The sequence below is a fragment of the Mustela nivalis genome (assembly GCF_964662115.1).
Source record: "Mustela nivalis genome assembly, chromosome: 12".
In the NCBI taxonomy this organism is placed as follows: Eukaryota; Metazoa; Chordata; class Mammalia; order Carnivora; family Mustelidae; genus Mustela; species Mustela nivalis.
The window spans coordinates 100,693,605-100,719,132 of record NC_139031.1 but is presented as its reverse complement, the minus strand read 5'-3'; the positions used below and the strand labels follow the sequence as shown (position 1 = coordinate 100,719,132).

The 25,528-nt window shown below is 47.1% G+C and overlaps 1 protein-coding gene across 3 annotated transcripts; it reads right to left on the bottom strand.

Annotated features, from left to right (window-relative positions):
- Positions 1-661: 661 nt before the first annotated feature.
- INHBA (inhibin subunit beta A) lies at positions 662-24,924 on the bottom strand. 3 transcript variants are annotated; one of them, XM_082694147.1, is made up of 3 exons: positions 24,641-24,924; positions 15,707-16,274; positions 662-6,178 (listed from the first exon to the last, which is right to left on the bottom strand). In XM_082694147.1, the coding sequence occupies exons 2-3, from the start codon at positions 16,092-16,094 to the stop codon at positions 5,292-5,294; spliced, it is 1,275 nt and encodes a 424-aa protein (XP_082550273.1). In that variant the 5' UTR covers positions 16,095-16,274; positions 24,641-24,924; the 3' UTR covers positions 662-5,291. The 3 variants fall into 3 exon arrangements, with proteins under 3 accessions (XP_082550273.1, XP_082550274.1, XP_082550272.1); XM_082694148.1 differs by lacking the exon at positions 24,641-24,924 and adding an exon at positions 21,072-21,185; XM_082694146.1 differs by lacking the exon at positions 24,641-24,924 and adding an exon at positions 18,832-18,950.
- Positions 24,925-25,528: the final 604 nt, after the last annotated feature.

Genomic DNA, 25,528 nt, shown 5'->3' with positions numbered 1-25,528 from the left:
AGTTGTTACTGTCTCCATATAACCCCTTCAATGGACACAAATACTACAGCAAAACCTACAGAAGAAAAGACGAACAGTCCATTCATTCTTGACTGGACTTCCTGATGCCATATAGGTCCTCTTGGTCCCGGTTCTTTTCTTTCCTAAGTTATATTTTTGTCTAGCCCTAGTTGTTCCCTGCAATTCCAATTTTCTAGCCAGAAGGGAAAGGAGGAAGAAAGGTGGAAGGGGGGGGGGGGGACAGAAGGAGAGAAGGAGAGAGAGAGGAAGGGAAGTAGGGAGGGAATGACAGAAGAAGGGAGGAAAAGCAGGAAGGAGGGAAGGAGAGAGGGAAGCAAGGCCGTTACTTCATTTCATGTTACTTGCTACTACAGTTTGAGAAATGGGAAATTAACAAAATGAATACAATAGAACTACTGGTCCAAGCATCTGCAGCCCATTACAAAGCCTTGCCACAGCAACATTTATTCCTTTCCTCTCTCCAGTTCTCTCCTTCCAGCTTTTGTCCTCTCTCTCCCATTCAGTCGGCTTCTCATACTTGCCCCAATAATTACAGGAGAAACGAAATTCTCACCCAGCAAAGGGTGTGGCAATAATGTGTGTAAAGTTGATCCTGGAAAACCGGTAAGACATAAAATAAAAATAAAAATAAAAAAATAAATCCCAAACAGGTTTTTTTATTTAACATAAGGCCAAAGAAGCTATCAGGCGTTGCTGAATACTGTCTGCTAACTGTACAAAATATTGACTGCATGCCTCGCAAACACCAAAGTATCGGCTGGAATGCCATAGAAATAAATAACTTCTGCTATAAACACATGAAAACATATCAAACTGTTATCTCTTTAAACATATTGTAAATAAAAAAATTACCAGTACTTCTACACAATAAATATTAAGAAACCATTGACATCGTTGAAATGCACTCATATAAATTAACAACTTTAATTACATTAGCCAAACAGACATTGGTTAAAGAACTGCATGTAGTATGCCAAAAAAATAATAATAAAATAATAATAATAACAAAAATAAAAAAATAAAAACAAACAAACAAACAACATCAACCACAGAACATAAAAAGTTTTAAAACAAAACAGGCTTCAGATTCTCTTGGCTTTCGTAATTCTATTTTTCTTTTAAAGAAAAATATCAACCCATTGTCAATGCACTGTTTTTCAAAGCATTTAAATAGAGGGTAAAACCCATTGAAAATTAATACAGAAGAAATGATTCACTTTATGCATAAAAAATAAATAATGTAGCTGAGACATGTGGTTTGCTTCTGCCCTTGAAGATGTGAACAACTTCTAAGCATTCATTTTCTCTGACCCATACAACAGCTTCTCAGTGATAAAGGGTTTAATTTAAACACACACAATGTCCACCCCCAAACCTTCTGCCCACATCTACAAGTTTCAATTTATTGTGTAGGGTTTCAGGGTGACTAAGTTATTCTCTACATTGAAAAGGGAAGTTGCCAAAAGGCCCCCAGGAAATCATTTTTTTTCAAGTGAACATAATAATTTGAATCTAAGCTTAATACAACTGAGGCGTTTGTGTTCTCTGTTTTTTTAGAGTTCCTTCTTGAGGTCCAATCCCACGGGGGTGAAAAACAAAATTTACTTGCTCTTCCTTAGAGGAGAATGCAGGCATTCTCCTTGAAAAGAGTGTGGAATCAATCTTAAATATCTATGAAATTGATTGGTCTTTAGGGATAAGAAAATCCCAACTCAATGTTGTGGAATTTGCCATGCTTTTTTGAAAAAAATGAAAGAAAGAAAAAGAGAAAGAGAAAGAAAGGGAGGGAGGGAAGGAGAGAGGGAGGGAGGGAGGAAAGGAAAAGAAAGGAGAGAGAGAAAGAGCGAAAGAAGGAAGAATCCAAACTATCAAATATTTATCATTCTTAAAAAATACTTGGGGACAAATACTTTTCAGAGTTTTTAAGATTGGTATGAGTAGATTTTTAAGAGCCTAAAGATTAACCTTAGAGAAAGAGTAGAGAGATGCCACCCTGTTTTAAGGAAAACCTACTGTGAGGAACCCAATATGGTTGAGGTCGAAAGCTTTTTCTTTTGGCCTCTTGCTGCTACAAGAAAAGTGCGGTTGTTTACAAGCCTGCATATCTTCCAAGATTATTAAAGATAGCAGCAATTTATCATTCTATTTCAAGGCCACTTAAGTTTAATGAAATGTCGAAGTTTGGAGATGTTTGACAACCCAATGATTTAATTTTAACGAACACACCCCATTAAAATATTGTCATATAGAATTTTGTTTTGCTCTGCTACCAATTATTATAGCCACTAATCAAACTCCATCTTACGCCCACTGTGTTGAGCACTCTTTTAAAGGGCTTAAACAAGATGGCGCACACACTTGAGATGAATAGGTGCCACGAACGGGTATCAGCTATCTTTCAAGCATCCTGCTTTTCCCACTGACTTGGACATTCCTGCTAGTGCACTGTGAACTAGGACTTGGTTCCCCAAACTATTTTCATGGATTCCATTATTAGTGCCACTACCAAATAAGCAGCAGACCAAAAGGCCCTCTAAGTTTTTCATGCAAATTTGAAACTTCCCTCACCATGCCCACTTTCCTCACCCTGAATGATTTCCTGGTCAATGGTTAAGAGTGAGGAAGCAAGTACCAACTTACTCCGTCTTACATTTAGAGTCCACTCCCATGGTGTACATGTTCTATTTCTGCATAAGAAAGGGTGGACCTCAAGATGTAGTAAGTATATCTACTCAGGAACAACGTTAATGATTTGCCTACATACAGCCTAGTGTTCTAGTACACCAATTTAGTATGACTATCTCAAGAAGAGCTAAACCACCTTTTAGTAATGTTTGGTTTCTCACTATTTTATTTTTCTACAGTTAATTTAAAAAAAATCTATGAATTGACATTGACTTTCTGAAAGCTTGAGTATTTTACAAAATACTAACGGATGCAATTTTTTCCAAATTATTAGTATTTTTTTCAGTTTTTGCAAACTTCAAACAAGTCAGTAAAAATAAGGCTCTGTATTTTTAAAAGCATATAAATGAATAACTTATTAGCTATTCTAGGCAAGCTAAATACTGTGGAATAAATTAGTAGAAATTTAGCTTTAAGCATGTACTTTGATATTTATAAAACAAAGTGTTTTTTTTTTTCTTTTTTGCATCTGAGTCAATACATACAAACTTATATACCAAGAGTTTTGGCTGTAAATTAAAATATTAGGGATTTTTACCACTGATGCCACCCCGCAGTTCTCTTTCTTATTCCTAATCTCTTAAGACTTTTCCCCAAGTTATTTATCTTTTAATTAGTGACAGCAATATTATTTAGCCCAGCAAGTCATATCTCTCACAATTAGGCCGTAATCACCCCCCTCTCCCCCCGAAAAAGTACCCAACTCTTATTTTGGCCTAAAGATGAATTTTTTTTCTTTCTGAAAAAGCTTTCTGATTTAAGATTGATTCCAATAGATAATAAATATAAGTCCACACACACACACACACACACACACACACACACAAATCAGCCTAGAACCTTGAAGAACACGAGTTTCCTGTTTTCCCCCACAGGAAATATCTGGGGGGGGGGGTTGGGGGGGGCAAGAAAGAGGAGGGAGCTGGGTCCCTGCACAATGAAAGAGGGTCTTGCTGAAAATAGTCGCTGGAGTTTCCAGGCTTCTTCCCATCCACATTTTTGAAAATGTGTCCACCTAGTTCAGAGGAAAAGCAAAAACGATAGCCTATCCTTCTTAAAAATACTGTGTTTTGCACACAAACATTCATTGCTTTAAGAACATTACAAAATGACAGCCTGACGTGCTTAAAATGTGCATGGGCATATGATGCGATCCATGTTTATATACACACAGGTATGCATATGCACAAGCCATGTACATATACACGGACAAGCATGTAGTATTCTATGATAGCCGACAGTGTACAACTACTGTACATCCAGTATGAAATGTCCCGTTTCATGGATGTCAAAGGAGTCAAAAAACCAAACTTCTCAGGTCTCTCCAGCCTGAACGCCATCCACCCTACTCCGCCTTGAATCCCAACCCCTGACTCACTGATGGTGAATGATACCAACCACAGACAGACTGTTTAAAGGCTCACACAAATGTCTTTGGTGTATGTGTCTATTTTTTAAGGTACAAAATAATAATAATAATTATAATTATAATAATAAAAATAGCTATTTTGTGTGCTGTAGCAGTTCTCTTATAGCTCACATTAAGTGCAGCTCTTAACCCCCCCAACCCCCACCCAAAGAAAATACTTGTTAAATAAGGATTAGACAGGTCAAACACCATTGTAGTGCAAATAGTAAACGATAAAAAAAAAACAACATTTACAAAATATAGAAATGTTTGGATCCAACAGATGGACAAACATATTCCTTTCAAGTATCTCTCCTTGAAGAAAATAAAAATTAATCAGGTTACTTCCAATACAAAAAAGTCTCTCATTTTGTTCTCTCTCAGGTAAACAGTTTCAAACCTATTAGGTTGCATAGTACTAAGATCATAAGCACCTTAACGAAATGTAACTTGGTATTCTTTGTTCCTTGATTTTGCTCTCTTCCCATTCTTGGTCTCAAATGTTTGTTTTGTTCTGTTTTTAGGTTGGTTTTTGTTTTGTTTTGCTTTGTCGCAAAACTGGTGCAGAAAAGAAAAGTGTGACCACCTCATACTACTGTTCCCTTGCCTGTACGTGTATGCACGTGTTGTGTGGAAATGCCTCTGTGTGTGGATGTGTGTGTGTGTGTGTGTGTGTGTGCGCGCACGTGTATGCACGGGCTGATATACACAGAGAGAGGGCCACACAGACATACCTTACAACCTGGGTAACTGGCTCTTCCAAACTCATGGCTTTCTAGATGCTATTTGGGTTGTGCCTGCCCACGTTATTGCAGACTAGACAAGTCGACTTCGAGGCTCACACTGAAAAGGGGACTGAAAAGGAGGAGACAATACTCCCGTGTAAGCAACTGACGTCATCACCTTGATATCAGAAGAAATGAAGGGGGCGCTGTTCTCCCTCTCCCTCCCAATTCCCATCTGGTTCACTGCTTCATCTCTGAGCTCTGGCTAAGGAATTTTTCCACATCTTCCTTCATCTGTTTCAGGTTTTGTTTTTAGTTTATTTATTTATTTTTTAATTTCTATTTTTTTTTTTTTTTTCTGCTTGTTTAACTCAGAAACCTTAAACATTTCTTCATCTCGCCACTGTCTTCTCTGGACCGCTCTGACTCCCCGTCCCCCGGGGCCGGGCGCTCTATGAGCACCCGCACTCCTCCACTATCATGTTCTGAATGTCCTTCTTGATGATGTTCTGCCCATCGTCATAGTACAGCATGGACATGGGTCTCAGCTTGGTGGGCACACAGCACGACTTGAGGTTGGCGAACGGGCTGTGCCCCCGCATTCGGTAGTGGTTGATGACGGTCGAGTGGAAGGAGAGCGAGGACCCCGACGTGCCTGCTATGTGGCTCGGGCACTCGCCCTCACAGTAGTTGGCGTGATAGCCGGAGGGAGCGATGATCCAGTCATTCCAGCCGATGTCCTTGAAGCTGACAAAGAACTGTTTCTTACAGCAGATGTTGACCTTGCCGTCGCACTCCAGGCCCCGCCGCCGCCGCCGGTGGGGGTGGTCTTCTGACTGGCGGGCCTGCAGCATGAGGAAAGGTCTGTGAGACTGCTCCTTGTCCTCGTCCGCCCCTGCCCCTCCGTCTGCTCCGTCCTTCTTCTTCCCCTCCCCCTCCTCCTCCTTCTTCTTCTTCTTGCCCAGGAGCACTAGGCTGGCGCCCGTCTCATGGCACTGCTCGCAGGCAATCCGAACGTCCAGGGAGCTCCTGCCCTGGTCCAGCAACCGCTGGATGCTGCTGGACACCGGGAAGATGTGCCAGGTGCTCTTGCGCGCGTCCACCACCTTTTCCGATATCAACACTTCGTTCCTCTCCTCCGCGAAGCCCATCTCCTCGGCGTCCTCCCCTGCGTCCGCGCTGCCCTGCGGGTGCTTCTGCAAGAGCCGGATGGTGACTTTGGTCCTGGTCCTGTTGGCCTTGGGGACTTTGAGGAAGAGCCAGACTTCGGCTCGCTCCACCACGGACAGGTCACTGCCTTCTTTGGAAATCTCAAAGTGCAGCGTTTTCCTGGCTGTGCCTGCGGATGAAACACAGCACGAGAGAGAGCAGGGACACTCGTTAGTTGTGTGTGTGGGGGGGGGCAGGGGTGAGGGGGGTGGATCAGCACACACTCATCTCAGGCAAGCACGGGGCCTCTGCTGTGGGCCATCTCCGGCAGGGGTCAGCGAGTTAACAGCCCACCGGCCCGCAGAAAGGTGTTGACATTTTTAAATGGTGAAAGAGAAAGCGTATTTTGTGTCATGTGAAAATTACATGAAATTTACACTTCAGTGTCCATAAATGAAGTTTTATGGGACCACAGCTACACTCAGTTCTTTATAGGCTGTCTATGGCTGCTTCTGCCCTCCATCATGGAGCTGAATGGCCACAACAGGGACGGGCTCCGCAAAGCTGAACACATGTGCTCTGGGCCCTTTCCGGAGAAAGTCTGTCTGTCAACTCCTGGCTCTAAAAAGAAAAGAGCCTAGATCTCAGCCAGTGTCCAGGAGCCTGCGGTGGGGGTACGGGGGTGCTCTGCGTCTGTTCACTGCTTAATCTCAGTTGCATCTTCTATAAAATGGGAATGGCACAATGACATTGGACCCACTTTGCAGCAGGCTTGACGTCACATGGGTGGCTCAGTCGTTAAGCATCTGCCTTCAGCTCAGGTCATGATCCCAGAGCCCTGAGATCAAGCCCTGCACTGGGCTTCCCACTTGGCGGAAAGCCTACTTCTCCCTCTCCCGCTCCCCTGCTTGTTTCCTTTCTTGCGCTCTCTCTCTCTCTCTCTCTCTCTGTCAAATAAAAAAGAATAGTATAATTTTAAAAAAGAAAGAAAACCCACTGTGAGCTCTAGCAAGCTGTCAAAGTGATGCTATTCCCACAGAAATACACAGGCACCCCCCCCATGTAAGTAAGTGGAGCCAGTGCCCACTGAGCTAGCCTCCGCCTTGGCCATGCATGACCTGCCCCACCCCTCTGTTCTTTCTTTCCCGGGTCCCTGCAGCAGGTTTTTCTTGCATTTGGTTCTCCAGCATAGAGCCAGGCCCCTTTCCAATCATTGCTCCATGAAGCAGGTATAAAACAGAAACTATCTGGGATTCTGGGCATGACCTTGACTGCCTCACTTTCACCACCAGCTCTCTCCCAGTGCCCCGTCCTCTGTGGTGCAGCCACACGGTGTTTGTTCAAGGTCAGCTGTACCGCTACACTTTCTCACCTCCAGGCAGTGACACCTGCCTAGAACACTCCTGTTCTCAACAAATCACCTTCAGTGGCTGCCCTTGCTTGATAAGGGTTCAATCCCTGACCGCCCTGACCCCCCTGCCAATCTGATTTAGGATGCCCCTGGTCTGAGAATCCTATCTATCTTATTCACTGTCACGGCCCAGGGTTAACCAGGAACGAGGCAATCACATCCTCAGCATCCAGTCATGTTAGATTAAGAGATCCACCTCCCACTGCTGCATCCCCCGTTTTTGCCTCCTTCCCTTCTGAATGCAGCTTAATGAGCCCCAATTACAGCAACTGCTACTTACAGAAAGGAGATCCCCACACTGGCAAGGCAGTTGGATTCAGAGACCATGCAGTTCCTGCCTAACTTAAACCGTTCTCTTTTCTTTCCATAAGCACCTGTGTGTCTATACACGCGGCAACATTTACTGCGAGGAACAGGTGTCCAGACTGGAACGTTCCGATGGAGGAAACAGCTTCCCTCAGTCACACTTTTACCGCTCGCTGGTCTATGAAACATGCCCTCTTTGCCCGACCGCCTCCTGTGGGTACCTGCTGACAACTGTCCAGCATACACGCATCCCGGACGCAAATTAAAGAACAATGTTGGGGAAGGTCATCTTAGAACTCGCAACTCCCTGGGAGGGTCTCCCTGCCTGGATTTCTATAGCTAACGGAAATCCAGCCATACTTATCACTCTCAGCCCTGAGATGTTTACGGTACTATAAATTTTCGGCACAGTTTCAAGTTCTCTCTGCATCAGAAGGCAGGCTTTTCTGTGCATTGCGCACTGAAGATTCTGTTCTTAATTTAACACACACTGCATGCTGTGATTCTGATAGTGGTAAATTACTGAGGCCAGGGCCAGGAAAGGCTACATGTGTATACAAAAGATTCTCTGGCATCTTGGTATAAAGTCGCTAGCACGTTGGCCTCCAAGGTGGTGGTGCTGGTGGTGGGAGGTGGCGGGGTGGAGGGGTTGGGGGAGGTCCCTCTGCTCCAGCCTTGGATCTCTGGCAGGGGTTAAAATGAATGATAAAGCTAGGTTCGAGATTAGATCACCAGAGTAGAGAGCAGTTAGAAGGAGGGGAGACTGTCATTTTTTAAGGAACGTGATTTCTTTTCAAGACATGAAGACAGTATTCCTCTTTGCTAAAAGCTGGTGGGTTTTCTGATATGCTGTTTGGCTTTTTGGGGGGGGGGGCGGGGAAGGGAAGAAAAAAGAGAAGATTCCAGGAGGGAGACCTTAATGATTTAAATTTAAAGACATTCAGCAGCAGATCTGAAGGGGTAGGGTCCTTCTGGAAGCTCCCCAAGCCCGGACAGCCGCCCCTGGATGGGAGTGCAGGAACCGCCCTCAGTGTCCCTCAGAGAATAGTAACAAGCTACCTGCTGTTCTGAAACCTTACTCTGTGCGGGGTGCCACTGTAAAGACAGAGAGATAGTAGCTGCTAAATTAGAGAAGCCAGAGGGCACGAGTCTGTGTTTTGTTTTTCTAGGAAAGAGTGTGAAACTGGAGACTCTGACTCGTCCTTGGGATGGGAAAGTTCTCTGGGTTTCAGGTAACTCATTCCCACAAGATCCTCTCTGCTTTTCCCCCGGCTTGGCAGGAGGGGCTGGGGAAGGTAGATAGATGGTCCTTCCTCCGGTAGAGAGAGGATCCCGATGGCAGTGTGGACCAGCCCACGGTGGGCTTTCTAAGAAGCGAGTCCAGAATGTCTACAGAGGCTGGGGGTGGGGCGGGGGCCAGGGTGGGCTAATTGGCTGACTTGATCCAAGGAGCTAGAGTACATGCAGATTGCTTTTGTAGGGGCCAGGGAGGCTGAGGTCCCTGGCTTCCAGGAACAGCCCACAGGACAGCCCCTCATTCCACCAGGGCAGGTTTCTAAGGCATGAGCTAGCCCCACCCCTTCTTCACAAGCAGCTGTACTCGGAAGCAAATGATTTAGTGTTCCTGAGAGAGGATCGTACAAAGAGAGTGCTCATTAGAGGGGGCTCAATCTGTCAGGTGCTGTTATATTAGGATCAGGGAGGCATCATAAAATGACTTTCAACCTGGTCCTGGCTAATAATTAACTGTGTGGCATCGCCCGCGTGTGTGGAGAAGCACAGGGCTGATTTACGCATCGGTTTAATTATCTGAGCTTGAAAAGACTGTTCCTGTATTCACATCTATTGCCTGCTTGCTGAATCTCTCCCCCATATTTCTGACATTTGGATTTTCCCCCTACTAATTGACATGCCTGTCGCCTCCTTCTCCTGGTGTCCATTTCTGGAACTGCTATTTGTATATTGCATGATATTTTATCAGGGAAAAAAAATAAAACAGATCCAATTTCATGAAAATGCTGTTGCCATAATGCTCAGGAGAACAGGGGGAAGAGAGAGATGCAAGTCTTCCTAATGTCTACCTTACATGCAGGTACATTTTAAAAGTTCTATTGTATTTGACTTATTAAACAGTGCAGTGTTTTTTTGTTTTTGTTTTTGTTTTCTCTTTTACATTTAGCTTTCATTGCAGAAGGGGGTGGAGAGAATGAGACAGCTAGAAGCTGAGATGATTAATATTTATCAGGGCTGTAGGTTTCAGAAAGATATTACAACCCTCAAATTTCTTAGGTATGAAAAATAGAACTTGTCACTTGATTCTATTCCCTTTATCTGTATCTGACCTAAGAGAGAGTGTTAGACTGCGGTGGTGCTTTGAGAATGCTCCAGTCCTCAAATCTCTAGGCATAGCAATTTGAAAAATGGAAGGAGGTTGCCTGAGGCTGAGGTGTTTAGGATCAATTACTAATCAGTTTCAGGTTTGACTTAACGATCTCCTGCATCAAATCCTGTAATGGAAGCCTTCCCACAATGCTTTGTGAGCAGGTACAGATTAGTTGGTACAGGTGCGCACTGGGTTCCTGCATTATTACCTAGCTACCTAGATATAGCTGTTGGCTTTGCTAACCTTTCATTACCTACTCTCTGATAATATTCTTTTCATCCTCTGTGCTATTTTTTCCCTCCCGAGGCTCATGAGCAAGTCTTGTATCACAGCCTCTCTGCCTGAGTAATTCACTAAGAAAGTCCCACGCAAACCCATGTGGGTGATAATATTTCATCACTTAAACCTCTATGAGCCCGGTGGACACAAAACCAAGGGCAGAGAGAGAGGTGCATAAGAATGAGGAGGAGGTATAAAGATGGCACCTTACAGGGAAGACCTTTGAAATGCTGCTGGGCAAGGGGTTGCAACAGAGGAAAGACCAGAAGCTGCAAGGAAGAATCCCCAAAGCACCTTTTTTCCTTTGCTCTCAGAATTTTTCAGATATTTTTAAGAACTCAAGCAGGAAAGCAGGCCTGCCAAGGGTTAAGCAACCAAGCCCCTGGTTGTTCCCATCCCCCACACCAAGACTCAAAATTCTGCTCTTCCTCAAGCCCTCACCTCAGATCTGTGGGCGTATGAACATTTCCAATGAAATAAGCAACACACACACACACACACACACACACACACACACACACATACACAGAGTATTTGGTTTGTGTTCCGTTTTGTTTTCCTCACCGCGTTCCTGCTTAAAGCATCCTGCTCTTGTACATAGGGGTAATAATTCCATCTCTAATGTGAATGTGGAAAATCTTGTTGTTTATGGAGGATTTTAACTCGAGATGGGGGAAAAGCCTTGTTGTGAAATGCGGCAGTTACTTCAATTTTGCATTCTGGACCCAGATTTCGCTATGCGTAGATGGTGCGGTCACTGGTGGGAGCATACAGGGCAACCAGGTGCGCATGCGTGTCCTCTGAGTCACTAACTCTGCATTTGGACTGTTTCCAGGGGTTTCTGCAGAAGGCAGCAAGTGAGGTCCTAGAGGTGATGCCTCCCTTAACCTGAAGCCGAGGGTTTTGCCTTGGAGCAGAACTACAAGTTTGGTCATAAATTATCTGGATTGGTTTTGTTAGCCTTCCTATTTTTTTTTTCTTCCGATCTGCTATTGAATTGTAAATGCCAGGCGACATTCCTGCGTCTTCCATTTCAGTGGTGATGAAATAGAGAGAGAAAGAGAGAGAGAGAGAGAGAGAGAGAGAGAAAGGGGTTTTAGGTTCCGAAAAGAAGTAGAAAAAATTCTTAAGATTCAACCTACAGAAATTTCAGCGACTTCTTCCAAAGTTCCTGAGAACTTTTGCACTTTTGGTTTGGGGTCCAGGAACCGCTGGAGTATGAGGAATTCTGATCGACAGCTCACGCTCCAGTACAGGTTAGCAAAAGGGGCCAAGACAAATACAGGTTTTCATTAAAAGCGCCTGAGAAGGTATGACTCCCAGTTCTCCATATATGAAAGCTGACTTTCTATCCTCTGAGGGCTCCCCCATGCTAACTCCGACCCACCTACGTCACAGGCCCAAACCACGAGGCATCTTGCTTCTTGTTTCTTCTCCCCCATTTGGCTCCCCGCTCAGTTTAGAAACAAACGTATCTTCCGAAGCTGTACCCAGATTCTCACAGCAAACAGCCCTTTCCTCCCTGTTGGAAGTCACTTGTCATTTGTTGCTGGTGAAAAGCATTGATAAGACAGGCAAACCAGGCCACACAATGAGGGGAGGTTGAAGGCATTTTGGTCAAAGCCAGGCAGCCAGCCGTCTTAGGGAGAGATGTGTGAGCAGATCAGCGCTGCTGATGATTCATGGTCACACTTCTCCATGCTCTGCTTTGTTTGCTTCTGAAATGTTTCATTCCTCTGTCCTCCACAGAGCTCCAGAATGCTCCCATGTATCACTAGAATCCCCACTTCCTTTCTTCCGTCTCATTTACTGGGTCCCAGAGAGCCATGTTTCTCCCATCCCATAAAATCCTCACGTTTTCTGGAGGATGAGAGGAAGCAGGGGGCAACGGATAGGTACCAAGATTTGGGCGCTACAGAATGGGGCTTCCAGGAGCCGAAAATGCCTTTCCCTAGATTAACCGCTGAGGAGCAAAAGTCTTTGGAATGCGCCCTCTTGTGGCCCATCACTTTTCATTATCGAGAGAAGAAAGTGTGTAACCCCTAAAAGCACCCTTCAGTGCAGGGTAACTCGCAGGAAATTTCCTTAGGCTGGCATGAAATCGGTCTGAGTCAGCTCCGGCTTGAGATGACTTTCTTGGGCTGGGGAGAAATAGTCCCCCAAGCCAGCCTTCTTAGACCCCCGTTTGGCAAGTGCGTATTTCTAATTCAACCCTTCTGTAATGGGAATCCTCCAAAGCCCGGGAGATTTATGTGTTGCTTTCAACAGCACCTGGGCTTAGCCAGCATTGTGCATTTCCTGGGGCTTCCTTTGTCCTTCTGTCCCTATCTGTTCTTCAACAAGTGTTGTCAATTGCTATGTTGATTACCATAATCAGCATATAAATCTGGCAGCATATGGAGACTCGGTAATATGCTGTTACTGTACACTGACCAGATATTGTCGCAGATCACAAGAAGGTAAAATAAGATTGAGCCATTGAGAAGGCCACTGATTTCAGCCTGGCTGACAATTACACAGAGAGCGCACTTGACCCTACCCATCCCTTCTTCTCCTTTAAGGTCTTCAGGTAGACACAGAGCATTCTGTGCCAGCTGTCCTGAGAATGCAGTCATCTTGGGTGACATGTGTTACAAAAAAATAATTTTGATCTGTTGGGAGAAATTTCAGGGGGTCAGGGTGCAATTCCTCACCCCTCAGTTAGTAACAACTCGTATCAACTTTACAAAGATGGGGCACCTTCCACCTGAGCCCAAATGGGACAAACTCAGTTCCAAGAGTTCTAGGCACTTGAGTTTTTGGTGGCCCCTCACTGCTGGGCCACATCATGGGCTTTAGTTAACCATCAAGAGGGGTTGAGGCAAAAATTAGACATGAAACCCCCCAACCGGGGAATCTTAAGTTTGAAAGACACATCTATGGGTATGCCTCTGTGGCCCGGGTCTCAGTGGCAGTGACTCACAGCCTTCCACGCTGTACAAAAAAGAGTTTGTGGAGGAAAGAAAAATGAATACCGTCTGCTATTCTCCAAGTTCTTACATTTGACATAGTTTGAATATCATTAAGGTTGAGTTATTCCAAAAGGAACAAGACATTTTTGTATAGTCAGATGATAAAACTCTTTACTGGATGGCAAAATCAGCAACAAAATACTCATCTGGCACTCCTCTTGGAGAATCAGCTGCCCAGATAGCAATCATTAATTCCGCGAAATCCTAGTAAATCAACCTGAAGTTGACGTGCGAAACTTCTCAGATGAGAAAAATAAGTAAGTGTGTCATAAACCTTCTCTGGGACTCCAGCAGCTCACCCGAAGTCGAGTTGTAAACTCAACCAGGAGAGGTTTTCCATTACAAACCTTAAACTGGAGTCAACACGTGAGTCCAATGAATCACCTTTTAAAAAAGTAACTCAATTTCTTTTAAACTAAACACCTAACGGGAAAGAAAAAGGAAAAAAAGGGCAAGATTTCCTATAAATGAGAAAAAGATGGCCTCTGAGATGAAGGCCATAAGTAAGAAAGAATGTAAAAGGTCAAATTCTTTCACTGCAGAACCTCTCAATGCCAAGAGCGGGATTTGCTAGACAAGTCAGCTAGGTCAGGAAGCAAGGCTTTCTCCAGCATCAGGTGTATGTTAATAGTGGTCCCAGGGAATAGGTATACTTAGTCATCTGACACAGGTAAGGCCAATGGAGTAGGGCCTGAAATTCAAGCCATCATGTGTAGTAACTGGTATATAGGGTTCCCTTTGTATCAGCACAGGGAGCAGACAGACCTCTAGACTACTGGAATCCGTTCCCCTCCATGGGACTGAATGTCAGTAAAGCACTTTCTTCCCTGACCTGCCATCAGGAAAGGTGAGTGGCAAGGTGGAAACGCCACCCTGACTTGGTCTCCTCAATAAACTTTAACAGATAAAGTTCTAAGGATCATGTCCTTTGGGGCCTGCATCTAGAAAGAGCTTTAGAGAAAGAGAGCCCTTCTTTGAAGAGAAGCTTCTGGTGAGAGAGAGAGAGAGAGAGACACTGTCCTGCCAGGAAGCTTGTAGGACAGCAGGGCTTCTCTCACCAGGGAAGCCAGGAAGCCAAGCAGGCTATCTGCTCCCCAAAAGGATGCCCAGGTCTGGCACGGTTTTCTTGAAAACAGAACATCTGAGTCAACAGGTTTTCAGGATTGGAAATTCTGAGTGTTGCCTTAATTGTTTATACTGCTGCGGCAAACTTTTAAACAGATATGCTGGGAGTCCCTGCACGTACTTTACTGGCCATATGCTCCACCAAACAAAACAATGGCATTCCTTTCACATGGGTTTGGCAAGAGATATGATTCTTTAGGCTGGCATTACCGTGAAAGTAACAGGGTATGAACACATCTGTGTGCTGGGGCATGCACGGGCTTGCCGCGTGGGATGGGTCTGAGTCCCCTAACTGTAAAAATAATCTGCCTCCACGTCTGTGGCCACACTTCTGACAGGTATCTGTCTACTCAGCAACAGGTTCCTGTGGTCCTGAGCCAATGATTGGAACCTATTAAAGTTCTTCCTCTTAAGGATTGAGTGAGAGTTCAGCGTAGTATCTGAAGCACTTTGTCAAGGTTGCATTCCTTGGCAGAGAGCTCTTAGTAACTTTGCAGAGAACAAAACTCTCTTTTGGTGGTGGTGGTGGTGGCGGTTGCTGAGAGAGCAAAAGTCAGTGTTCCAAAAGTGACTGCCGGCTCAGTGTCAGCTGTCCCCCAAAGTCCCTCTTCCTTGCCTGGAAGGTGATGCCTGTGCTCCCGGAAGACGGAGTTTCTGAAGGGAGAAGGGGCTGTCACTAATCAGAAGCATGCCCTGCTTCCCCGGTGTGGCCCCTGGCTAGACTTTTAAAGGGAAGGTTCGCTGGAAGACAATGACTTCATCTGTGCCGTTCCCCGCGACCCCGCACTCCGCGCACGCCCCCCCCCAAACTTTGGATGCGGTCCGGGGGCCTCCTGGACCCCCTCCCCCCGCACCCGCAGACGCCCGGGCTCCCCCTCGGGGCTGCTCGGAGCCGGTTCCCGAGGCAGGGCGAGCGAGCCGCGGGCACCGCGGGCGTCCAGACGCAGCCCGGCCCTCGCAGCTCGCTCGGGGCGACCGGCCGAGTTCAGCAAGTGCGAGCGAGCCGCCCGCGGCCGGGGTCGGGCTAGAATCCCGTGCGGGCGCAGCCCGCTCCCCCGCCTGCCCTCCGGCCGCCGCCGCCGTCGCCGGCGCCCGCCGCCGAGTGACCTCCCCCGGGCGCCCCGCCGCCGCCGCGGGCGCAAGTTCCTCCTCGGCCGGCCGGCCCGGGGCGCGCCGCCCCCACCCGCGAACGCCCGCACCGACCTGATTCCGCGAACGTGATGATCTCCGAGGTCTGCTCCATGAGTTCATTCATTTCTGCCCTCCTGCCGATGTCATCCTCTATCTCCACGTACCCGTTCTCCCCCACTTTGCCCACATGGAGCTTTCGGATGGCGTTCAGAAGCGCCGCCTTGGGCACCGGCTGCGTGACTTCGGGTCTCTTCTTCAAGTGCAGCATGTTCAGAATGTGCTTCTTGACGGCCTCCACCATCTCCGGCTGAGAGTTGGGCACGTCCTTTGGGAGGGCGGCCAGCGCGCAGGACGGGCAGTCGGGGGCCGCGCCGTGCCCCTCGGATCCCGGGGTGGGGGAGCTCTTCACTATAATCCAGCAACTCGCCAACAGAAATCCTCGCAGCCAAAGCAAGGGCATCCTGGCAGCAAAAGTTGTTGTGATTGCCTTTTTAAAAGGCCCTGCTTTTCCTCCCCCCTCGCGCACAGGTTTTGTTGTTGTTGTTGTGTTGTGTTGTTTTTTTTCTTTCTCTCTTTCTTTCTTTTTTTTTTTTTTTTAATTTTTTATTTTTTTTCCCCCTTCTCCTCTTCAGCAAATTCTCTGGAACAAGAACAAAAAGTTTTCTGTGAAGTTTTGTTTGCAGGTTCCCTCTCGGAAGGCAGTCAGTGCTGTAGGTTTGTGGCTGTCAGGGAGGAGAGTTCTGACTGTCTCCGAGTAAGAGAGAAGGAGGGAGGGAGGGAGGGAGGGAGGGAGAGACAGGGGGGGGGGGGACAGACAGAGACAGAGAGAGGATGGGAGGGAGAGAGACAGGGAGAACGGGAGAGAGAGGAGAGAAGGGGGGAGAGGGAGAGAGGGAGGGAGGGAGAGAGGGAGGGAGAGACAGGGAGAGAGAGACGGAGAGGGCGCAAGAGGGGGAGAGAGGGAGAGAGAGAGAGAGGGAGGGAGAGAGAGAGAGGGAGGGAGAGAGAGAGAAGGAGAGAGAGAGAGAGAGGAGAGAGAACGATTGGTCCTAAGTGAGTGCGTGAATGGGCGAGGGAGGGAGTTTGTGAGTAGAGGCTGTGATTAGGAAGGGGAGGGACAGCCCGTTTTCTGACAGGCTGCTTTCCTTCTGCTCACTGTTCCCTCACACACACCTCTCTTCAGATATCACCATTCTCGGGAGTTCTACTTTCCCTTCTGAAAGAAATCCTCCTAATTTTGTTCTACTTCCCTCCCCCCTTTCTTTTTCTTTCTCTGCCCAGTCCCCTTGCTTCACCTTCTTCCTCTTTTGGAGGGGAAAGAAAACCCCACTGGAAGGCACTGTCCCAATCTCCTGGGATGACTAGGTTGAAACGATCTGCCCCCAGGGCCCTCCACCCTGCAGCTCTAGGTGACACCCCCCCACACACCCCGGCCCCTGCCTCCTGAGGCAAGGCCAGGGGTTCCAGGAGGTGGGCAGACAGGTAGTGGGGGTCAAGGGCAGAGGGGCTGGGGAGCCCCTGGGTCTGCCAGCCGGTGAGAGGGAGTCCTGGAGGTTGCCGGCTTCCCATTCATTCATATTTAAATGTTCAGGGTCACCCGCTCTGGTGGGGGATCTGAGGGAACGGAATAGAATTGCTGTCTGGGGTCATCTCAGACACTCTACTTTCCCCAACTGCAAAACGCAACCAGGCACTGAAGGATTCACAGGGAATATTCTACCTGCTCCTGTCACCTGAAACTCTCTCCCCTCTCCCTAACCGCCGCTGCCCCCTTCTGCCCTGCGCGCGCGCGCGCGCACACACACACACACACACACACACACACTACAGCCCACCACCTCCAGCCCGGACTTAACAGATAAAATGCAAAGTTCATTTGGCCTTTCCCACATTATTTCCTACAAACAGTGTGCTCCTAGGACTTGGATAACTGGTCCCAGGGGAAAAGACTCTCCAAAATATATTGGCCAATGATTTCCTCTGCCCTGTGAGACTTTTTCAGCCTGCCTCCTACCCTGTCCTGGACCAACGTGTTCCTGGACTGGGCCCCTTGATGGCTCCTTTATCCCCCCAAAGGAACAGCACAGATGAAATCATCATGGATTTCAGCGTTCACAGAAAAAGAAAAATGTGAATTTTTAAACAATGCCTCTCTGAGTTTTTTTTATTCTCCCCCCCCACCACCCTTTTTTCATTTTCTGTCTTATTGCTTTTATCATGCAGAAGTATCTTTAAGAAGTCCATCTGTTAAAGCTTTCCTTCTCTCTCGGTTTCTTTCCCACACATAAGCCCTCAGTTTCTGTAGATATAGTCAGCTTATATCTGACACCTAGTGTGTTCAGAGTTTTGTAGTTAAGCAATGAGCTCTGGGTGGAAAAAGTTAATAAATATCATTACTACAAGCCTAGGATCTGAGGGCAAGAGGAGGAGGGTGAGGAAACTGTGACATTAAGGTAAAATTACAGTTTGCAGAGATAACAATACTTTTCTGAATCTGACACCCTGTCCCCCTTTTCCAAAACAATTACTTGCAAGACGTTCTCTGTTCCAAGCCACCTATCACAGTTTGGGATTTCTTCTCCAGGAACATCAATTACTCTGCTCTTCTTCTTAAGACCTGGTCGACATTCCTTAAAGAGTCTAATTTTTTTTTTTTTTAAGTAGGGGTAATGGTGATAGAGAATGGGGAGGGGGCAGCTGCGTTATAACCCGTTAATCAAACATCTTTGAAATACAAAACTTAACATAATCTACCGTATTTGGCGTCACATGTACAGCACCCAAAGCATTTTGTAGCCCAATTAAATTTTACAAGAGAGTCTGAAATAAAACTCTAGGTCTAATGACTCCAAACAACTCAGAGGGTCCTAAGAGCCGCACGGAGATAAGGGCAGCTTATCAATATTTGGATCCCCTCTGTCTGTGTGTGTGTGTGTTCCCTGAATTTACTGGTGGTGAGTGGAACTCTTAAAAACAGCTTTCTCTGTGGCATATGTACTTGTCTATAAGTGCTGAGTGGGTTGAATACACACGCCGTCTATTTGCATGTTCTACTATTAAAAGCTGTATTAAGCTGCCTGGATCATATCAAAGGTACAAATCAACAACGTGCCTGGAAAAGCAGTAAGTAAATTCCTTCCAACCTTTCGAACTCTGCATGTGTCAAGACCTCCTAAGTAAGAGTTAAAAAGCATTACCTTTCCGGTCCTCTCTCTTCCACCAGCAGACTCTTGGATCATGTGGTAAGAGCTGTCTGAGGAGTTCCTCTTCATGGTTTTGGCACTCTGAAGTTTTATACTGTACTACTTCTTTGCACATTGGTACCACTCAAACAGAGGAGGGCTGGGGCTTTGTTTGGGATTGGTTAGAATCAGCATGACATCAGCAGATGACTGGTTTTTCCAGTGTGAGACATATTTCATAATTCATTATCTAATGGAAAGCCTTTCTTGGCTGCTGGGACACTACTTGGTGATCACCGAGAGCCAGGGAAACCTCTGACCGACTAGACTACCTTTTAGAAAAACACTGACATTGAACAGCTAGAGCTCCCTGAGTGTCCGGCTTCCAACTTTTACTGCTCGAGCACACACTTCTCATTATATTCAGGTTCAGTTTTATGTCTTCACATAAAACATCTGTTACTTCATGAAGTTGCCTCTATTTACAAAGTATTTTATTGTTTCTTACAGGGAAGAAAATTTGCAGTGCTCTTTATGGGGATTCTGATTTTACTTTTTAAAATAAGATCCTTCACGGAGGGGAGAAAAAGGGGAAAATATGTTTACCTATATGAGAATGGTCTGCCTTCCCTGACTTACACTATGATTTTACGTCTTGAAATTGAATGTCTGCTTCATGAATCACATATCACCCAGAACTTGGAAAATACTCATTCTCTGCTAGTGAACTTTGTACCTATCCTTCCCAAGTCTTTAAGAATCCCAATCCAACTAACAGAGAAAGAAAGCAAGCTCACACATCATTCTTCTTTATCAGAACTGCCAGTCCTGTGATTTCTAAGTTGTTGCGAATATAACATGAGATTAATGAAAACAAACAAACGTTCCTTGGAATAGGAGTTAAGATGGTGAGAGTTTCTGTTGGGGGAGAGGGTTGCTAGCAAGGCTGAGAAATAACACAGTTGGGAGGAATCTTCAGACCAGCACAGTGGGGAAGGGTTGTTTGAAGGAGCAAAGCTGAAGCATGAGCCGGGACTCATGACAAGTTGAATAAAATGTGCAAAATTGGGAGCTAATGAAAGCCATATGACCAGATATGTTGTTTTGTATGCAGGATTTAACATGCATAAAATAAACTTTTCACTGTGCCCACAAGCAAAATATAGAGGCTCTGGCCTCCTGATGTGTAGTTGGAGAAGGTTCCTTTAGGACACCAAAAGTTTGCTGTGTGGGAGGGTCTGCCTTGGCTAAGCACAGAGAGAGTGTGGATGGTGAGCTGTGCATTGGGGTGGGGTGGGGGGGTAGTCTAAGAACTGCATACGCAGAAATAAAGTAAGAAATTAAATCATTAGGTTGTAGAAGAACAGAGGGAGTCTGGGAAGGAAAGATAGAGACAGGATCAGTTCTGGTTAACTCCAAAACTCCCTGCCAATCAGTTTGGAATCGGAGGGAGGGACTCAACCTCTATGGAAGAAAGGAACTTCACCAGCCTTTCTGATGAGCACTCCTGGACAGCCCTGGCAGGCAGGGCCTCTGAAACCCCCTGTCCCCCCACCCCCACCCCCACCCCAGGCATGAACCCTGGTGTCTTGGAAATACCATCGTGTTTATGACTTTGGGGGCACAAAACAAACCCAGATCAGACAGACCCTGTTCCATGGTTTACTACCCACAGAACCTCAGCCCTCAGTGTCTGGGCCTATCAAGTGGGATCCACAATACTCAACTGCAGGGTCAAGGGCATGCTCAGAAGATCGCAGGTGATACTCTTTTGGAGATGCCTTGGGGGCTTTCTGTCCACATTCGTGTCCCAGAAATGTGTAGAGCCCCTTCTAGAGGAGCGACCTTCTTCTACATGTGTGTGTGACTCAGATCGAGTTGGCCCCCGGATGCCACCGAGGTGCCCACTTACCGGGTCAGCCCACCCGCAGTGATGTCATCCTCTACCTGAATCCCCAGCCTTAGAGCTGAGCCACGCTGGAAATGCCTCCTCAACTCCGTGGAAATTAAGGTGGGGGCGGGGGGGGGGGTGGGGGCCTAGAGGACACAGGCAGGTTAAAACAACTTGGGTCGCATCTCGTGGACCGGGAAAGAGCTCTTGCCTGCCGAACTCAGGGCCCAGGGGTCAGCCCAACTCCTGACAAGCATCTCCTTTTCCTGTCTCGGTTTGGTTTCTCTTTCACTTCCGGCCCCCTCCCCCCGCAGCGTCCCCACGCCCGGCCCTGCGGTCCCCGCTGCTCGGCCTGCTACTGTACCTTGAGCAACACCTGCTGGCAGCTCCCAGGGATCACGCCGGAACGCGGCCGCTGCTCGAGCCCGGCTCGCGGCGCCGGAGTCTGGGCCAAGCCGCTCCGAAGCGGCCGCCTCTATTTTTACCCCGAGCACCAGCAAGGGCAACTTCTTTTAAGAGCAGCTCTTGATTTTTCCCCCCTTTTGGCAGCTAAAGAATTCAGCGAAGGGGGAGAAAGAGAGGGGGGGGGGATCACTATTCAGTGAGTGCAGCTGGGAATCTCTGAACCCAGCCCTCGGTGCCAGGGTCGGAAGCAGGGCCGGGGTCAGGGACCAGCGCGGGGACCCGCGGGAGGGCGGCGGCGCGGGCAGGGGCGCGCGGGGAGCGCTCACGCCCCACGAGCTGTCCCCTTCCCCCGCGTGGAGCTGGGTCCGACCCGCTTCTGCGCTAGCACGGTGGCCCGCTGCCACCGCGTTTTCCACCTAGTGCAGGCGGCCTGATTTACTGGCGACTTCACAAAGCTCCCGACTACTCGCCCGAGCGCTTGCAGGGGCTCTGTTCTCGCCTCGAGGAGCGGCCCCTGGAGAACCCGGCGGAGCAGCTTGCTGCGAGAAGGAGCCGGGAGGGAAACTGTGGTACCTTATTTTACTGTAATTGCAAAAGGCACGATGTGCCAGAGATTTATATTTAGACGTTGTATGTTTCTACTTTTATGTAAATGGAGCAATTAGGGCCCGTCTTGCTGCTGCTAACTCCAGTGCTTGTGCCTTGCTGGGGAGCTGGTGTTTTCAATCACAATTAGTGAGCTGGTCAAAAAACAAAGTTCATTTAAGGATAAGAGCTCAGTGGTGGGAAGAGAGGAGAGACTGGCGTCCCCGGGGGGCCTCCCTGTGGCCTGTGGTGCCACACACCTTAGGGCACGGCTAACTTGTAGTGGTGTTTACCCGTGGCAGCAGCTGTCCCCGTACAAAGTTGGCAGAGATCAAGAAGCAAGAATGTTCATTTTTCTTCTCAGGCAAACCGTATGTCCTTCGGCTTTCATCCATGCTATTAATTGGTCTCTTTGCTCACTACTCCTGGAACAAGGAGACAGGCCTAGAAAACGGGGCCGTTTTTCACGGCTCTCTTATTTTCCCTGCGGTTCACGCACTGCTGTTATTTGGTGAAAAATACACGCCAGGGGACACAAACGCCCCAAGCAGGTGACCGGCAAGTTGTCGTCTGATTCAGCTGAAATGGCAGGAGGCTGGGGGGGGGGGGGTTCGGAGCGGGGACTCTGCCGCTGACAACTCAGGGTGTTTTAGTTCCTTCCTATGAAAAATCTGTTTCCAAAAAAGCATGATTTCTGGTTCATCCCGTCTGGGAAACGGAACATAAAACGTGACTATGGAGAGAAATCAAAAGGACTCGAGGTGTTCTCAGCAGCTGCCGTGTTATTCTGGGTTCAAGGCAGGAAAGCCTTGCCTCAGTGGGGAGCGGTGACTCCCTGGAGAGGCAGCTCGGAATCCAGAAAACGTGGGCAGGATCCAGAGTGATATTTGCTGCAGTGAGATCAGGAGTCTCGTCAAATGGTTGAGATGGGATACAGGGTTGGCAAGCCCTGCCTGTTTCCTGGACAGCCGGAGCCTGCCCATTGCCTGGGCCCTTGGGTTAGTTAGAGAGACTTGGGACAAGGAAGGATCAGCATTCCAGATCCACAGTTGAACCTGGAAGCTGTCTGCTTTTAAGTCAAATCAAGCAACCAACACAGCCAGAGAGGGAGAGGAAGACATTAAAATTCCTCCAAAACTCATTAGAAAATAACAGGGTCAGAAATAGTTAATCCCAAACCCAATTCCTAAACCTCATATTTCTCTGAGAACCACCAGAATAGCCCACGAAGCCTTGTACTGTGTACAGCTTCTCTGTTTGCCGAGTATTTGGAAATGCCTTATCTAAACCGAGGGAACTCAGATGCTATGACTGAAATGATTAGGGAAATAGAAGAAGAAGGGGGAGAAGGAGGAGAAGAAGGTGGAGAAGGAGAAAAAAAAAAAACCCAGTAAACTATTCTTCCCGTCTACAGTAGCAGTTGATGATTTTCCTCCCCAGGAGACATTAGGCAATGTTTGAACACAATTTCGCCTGACGTATCAGGGAAGAAAAGTTCTAAGGGCATCTAGTGGGTAGAGACCCGGGATGCTGCCATGCATAGATCAGCCCCCAGAAACGGAGAAGTTATCGAGCTCCAAATGGTGATTGTTCTGCAGTTGAGAAACCCTGATCAAGAATTTAAATTTTCTAGTTTCACCTAATTCCCTTCCTAGGCGTGCTCCAAGGGGCCTTGGCAACTAGGCAAAATCTTCATAATTTAAGTGATTCTGCCTCCTCGCATGTCTTGTGCTTCCTGATTCATGGAGGCCCACACCCCACAGAGATACTGACACAGAACAAGGGTACCTCTGGGGTGACATTGTCGCCATCCCCACTAACTGTCCAGTGCAGCCGCTAGACATTTCGTGCTGGCTTTGTGTTCCAACCCAAAGCAGAACCTTGGTGACCAGCAATGAAACGACATGAGCTGGCCCACACCCAAGTTGTTAGGAGACAAGAGACTCCTGGAGAAGGGTAAGTGAGGGAAGAATGAGTTGTTCATTTTAGCAATCCGGTGTCAGATAAATCCACACAATGGAGAATTCCCTGAAGCAAAATTCACAAAAGTGAGATTACCGCACCTTTCTCCCTGAGCAAACAAATATGATGGAGCTTGGTTTTATTTGTTTAATACCTTAGGGGAATGACACAGAGTCAATATCCAAAGAGATAAAACAGAATGCTTTCCTAAATCCTAAGGCCTGTTCCAAGCAAGATTATATTCTCCAAACTTCCCTTTTAAGAGGAAATGGTATGGACTATTTGAGGAAGGCTGTACCCTGACAGGTGGGGCTTTCCTTAAAGCCTGGGGGGTGGAGGTGGGGGTGGGGGAACAGGACTGTGTGCAGGGTCCCATGTATTGGAAAATCACCATGGTCGTCACCCACTGGTGTTGCTGAGACCCACAAGAGGGAATTTTCCTGGATCCAACTCACTTAGAAGTGAAATGCTGTTCTCCACATGATGAGACCAACTTGCCTGGCTCATGACTTAATCCCAGAGCGACGGGGCTCATCCAGAAAGGAGGGGGCCAGTCAGAGATTGTTTTAAGATGAAGAGACACCCTTGAGCGGAATATCTTAGACACCCTGTGGCCATTTCATCAACTCCAACATGTGAATCACAGTCTCCTCAGGTAGATGGTTATTTTGGAACCTGAGGCCCCAATCTACTTCCAAATGATTCAGAAATGCCTGGATTTCTTCCCAAGAAGTAACCATTTACTACTTAGGAAAAACTCAATATATAGAGAGACATGATCTTCTACCAAAAAACATATAGTGAGGAGGGGAAAAAAAACCACTCTCATGAATAAGAACTGAGTAAATGTGCACACAAAGTCCTTGCCAGCCAATATATATTTCCAAATTGTTTCGCATAACTCAGTTCTAAGCCAAACAGGAAACCTCTGCTACAGGGTTGGACCTTCCTGTTGCCCCAGAAGAGTAGGAAAATACTCACAAGAACCCATCCGATGGACTGTTGTCATCATTTCTCTCCCCGGGTCCCCTCAGGGAGCGATGTCCATGGAGCCGTCTTGAGGACAGACACGTTTAGCCTAGAAAGTCCACTGGACCCATAAGGGCAGAGATCTTGATTCTAATCCAGCTTCATCTATCCGCAAAGATACCCCACGACCTGTTCCCAAATTGGAGCTTCAGAGGGGAAGACGCAGAAAAGGCCAGGGACGGGACAGTTTTTTGTATGTATTTTTTTTTTTTTTTAATCAGGGAATTGCTGCATCCCTCGTGTGCTGATAGAAAGAGTCCAAAGGTTCTACGCCTCTGTGGGAGCAGCTCCGTGGCACGTCCGGACCCGCACGACGGGAGCGCCACTATTCCGGTCACTGTGTACTTTTGTGCACACTGACAGCACGCCCTGGCTCTGGTTCAGCTCGGTTAGTAAATATTTCCAGGTGCCTCGCTCTCATTTTAGTAAGGTCAAGTTTGCAAAGGTGAACTAGCAAGCAGGACCTCTGTAAGCCTTTATCAGCTTGGAAAAGCAAACTGTAGGTGCAATGTTCTGAGAGTTTAGAACCTCCAGATTCTACAACTCATCTTCAACTTTCAGAAGAACTACCGAAGCCCACCATCCCTTTTCTTGGTCTTCACTGAGTTCCTTTTCAAGGGTGAGAGAGACCAATGAAAGAAGGGAGAGCCATTGTATTAGAAGGAAAACAGCTTCTCCCAAAGAGCCGAGATCAATTTGGGATTGATTAGTGAACAGGGGCAGAAAGCCCATCGTGTCATTTGGCTAACTCCAATATGATTATTGAACTATGACATGAGAAAAATTAAAATGGTGCTCCCTGTAGAAAAGAGTTCACCCAGTAAGTTCCCAAATTGCAAG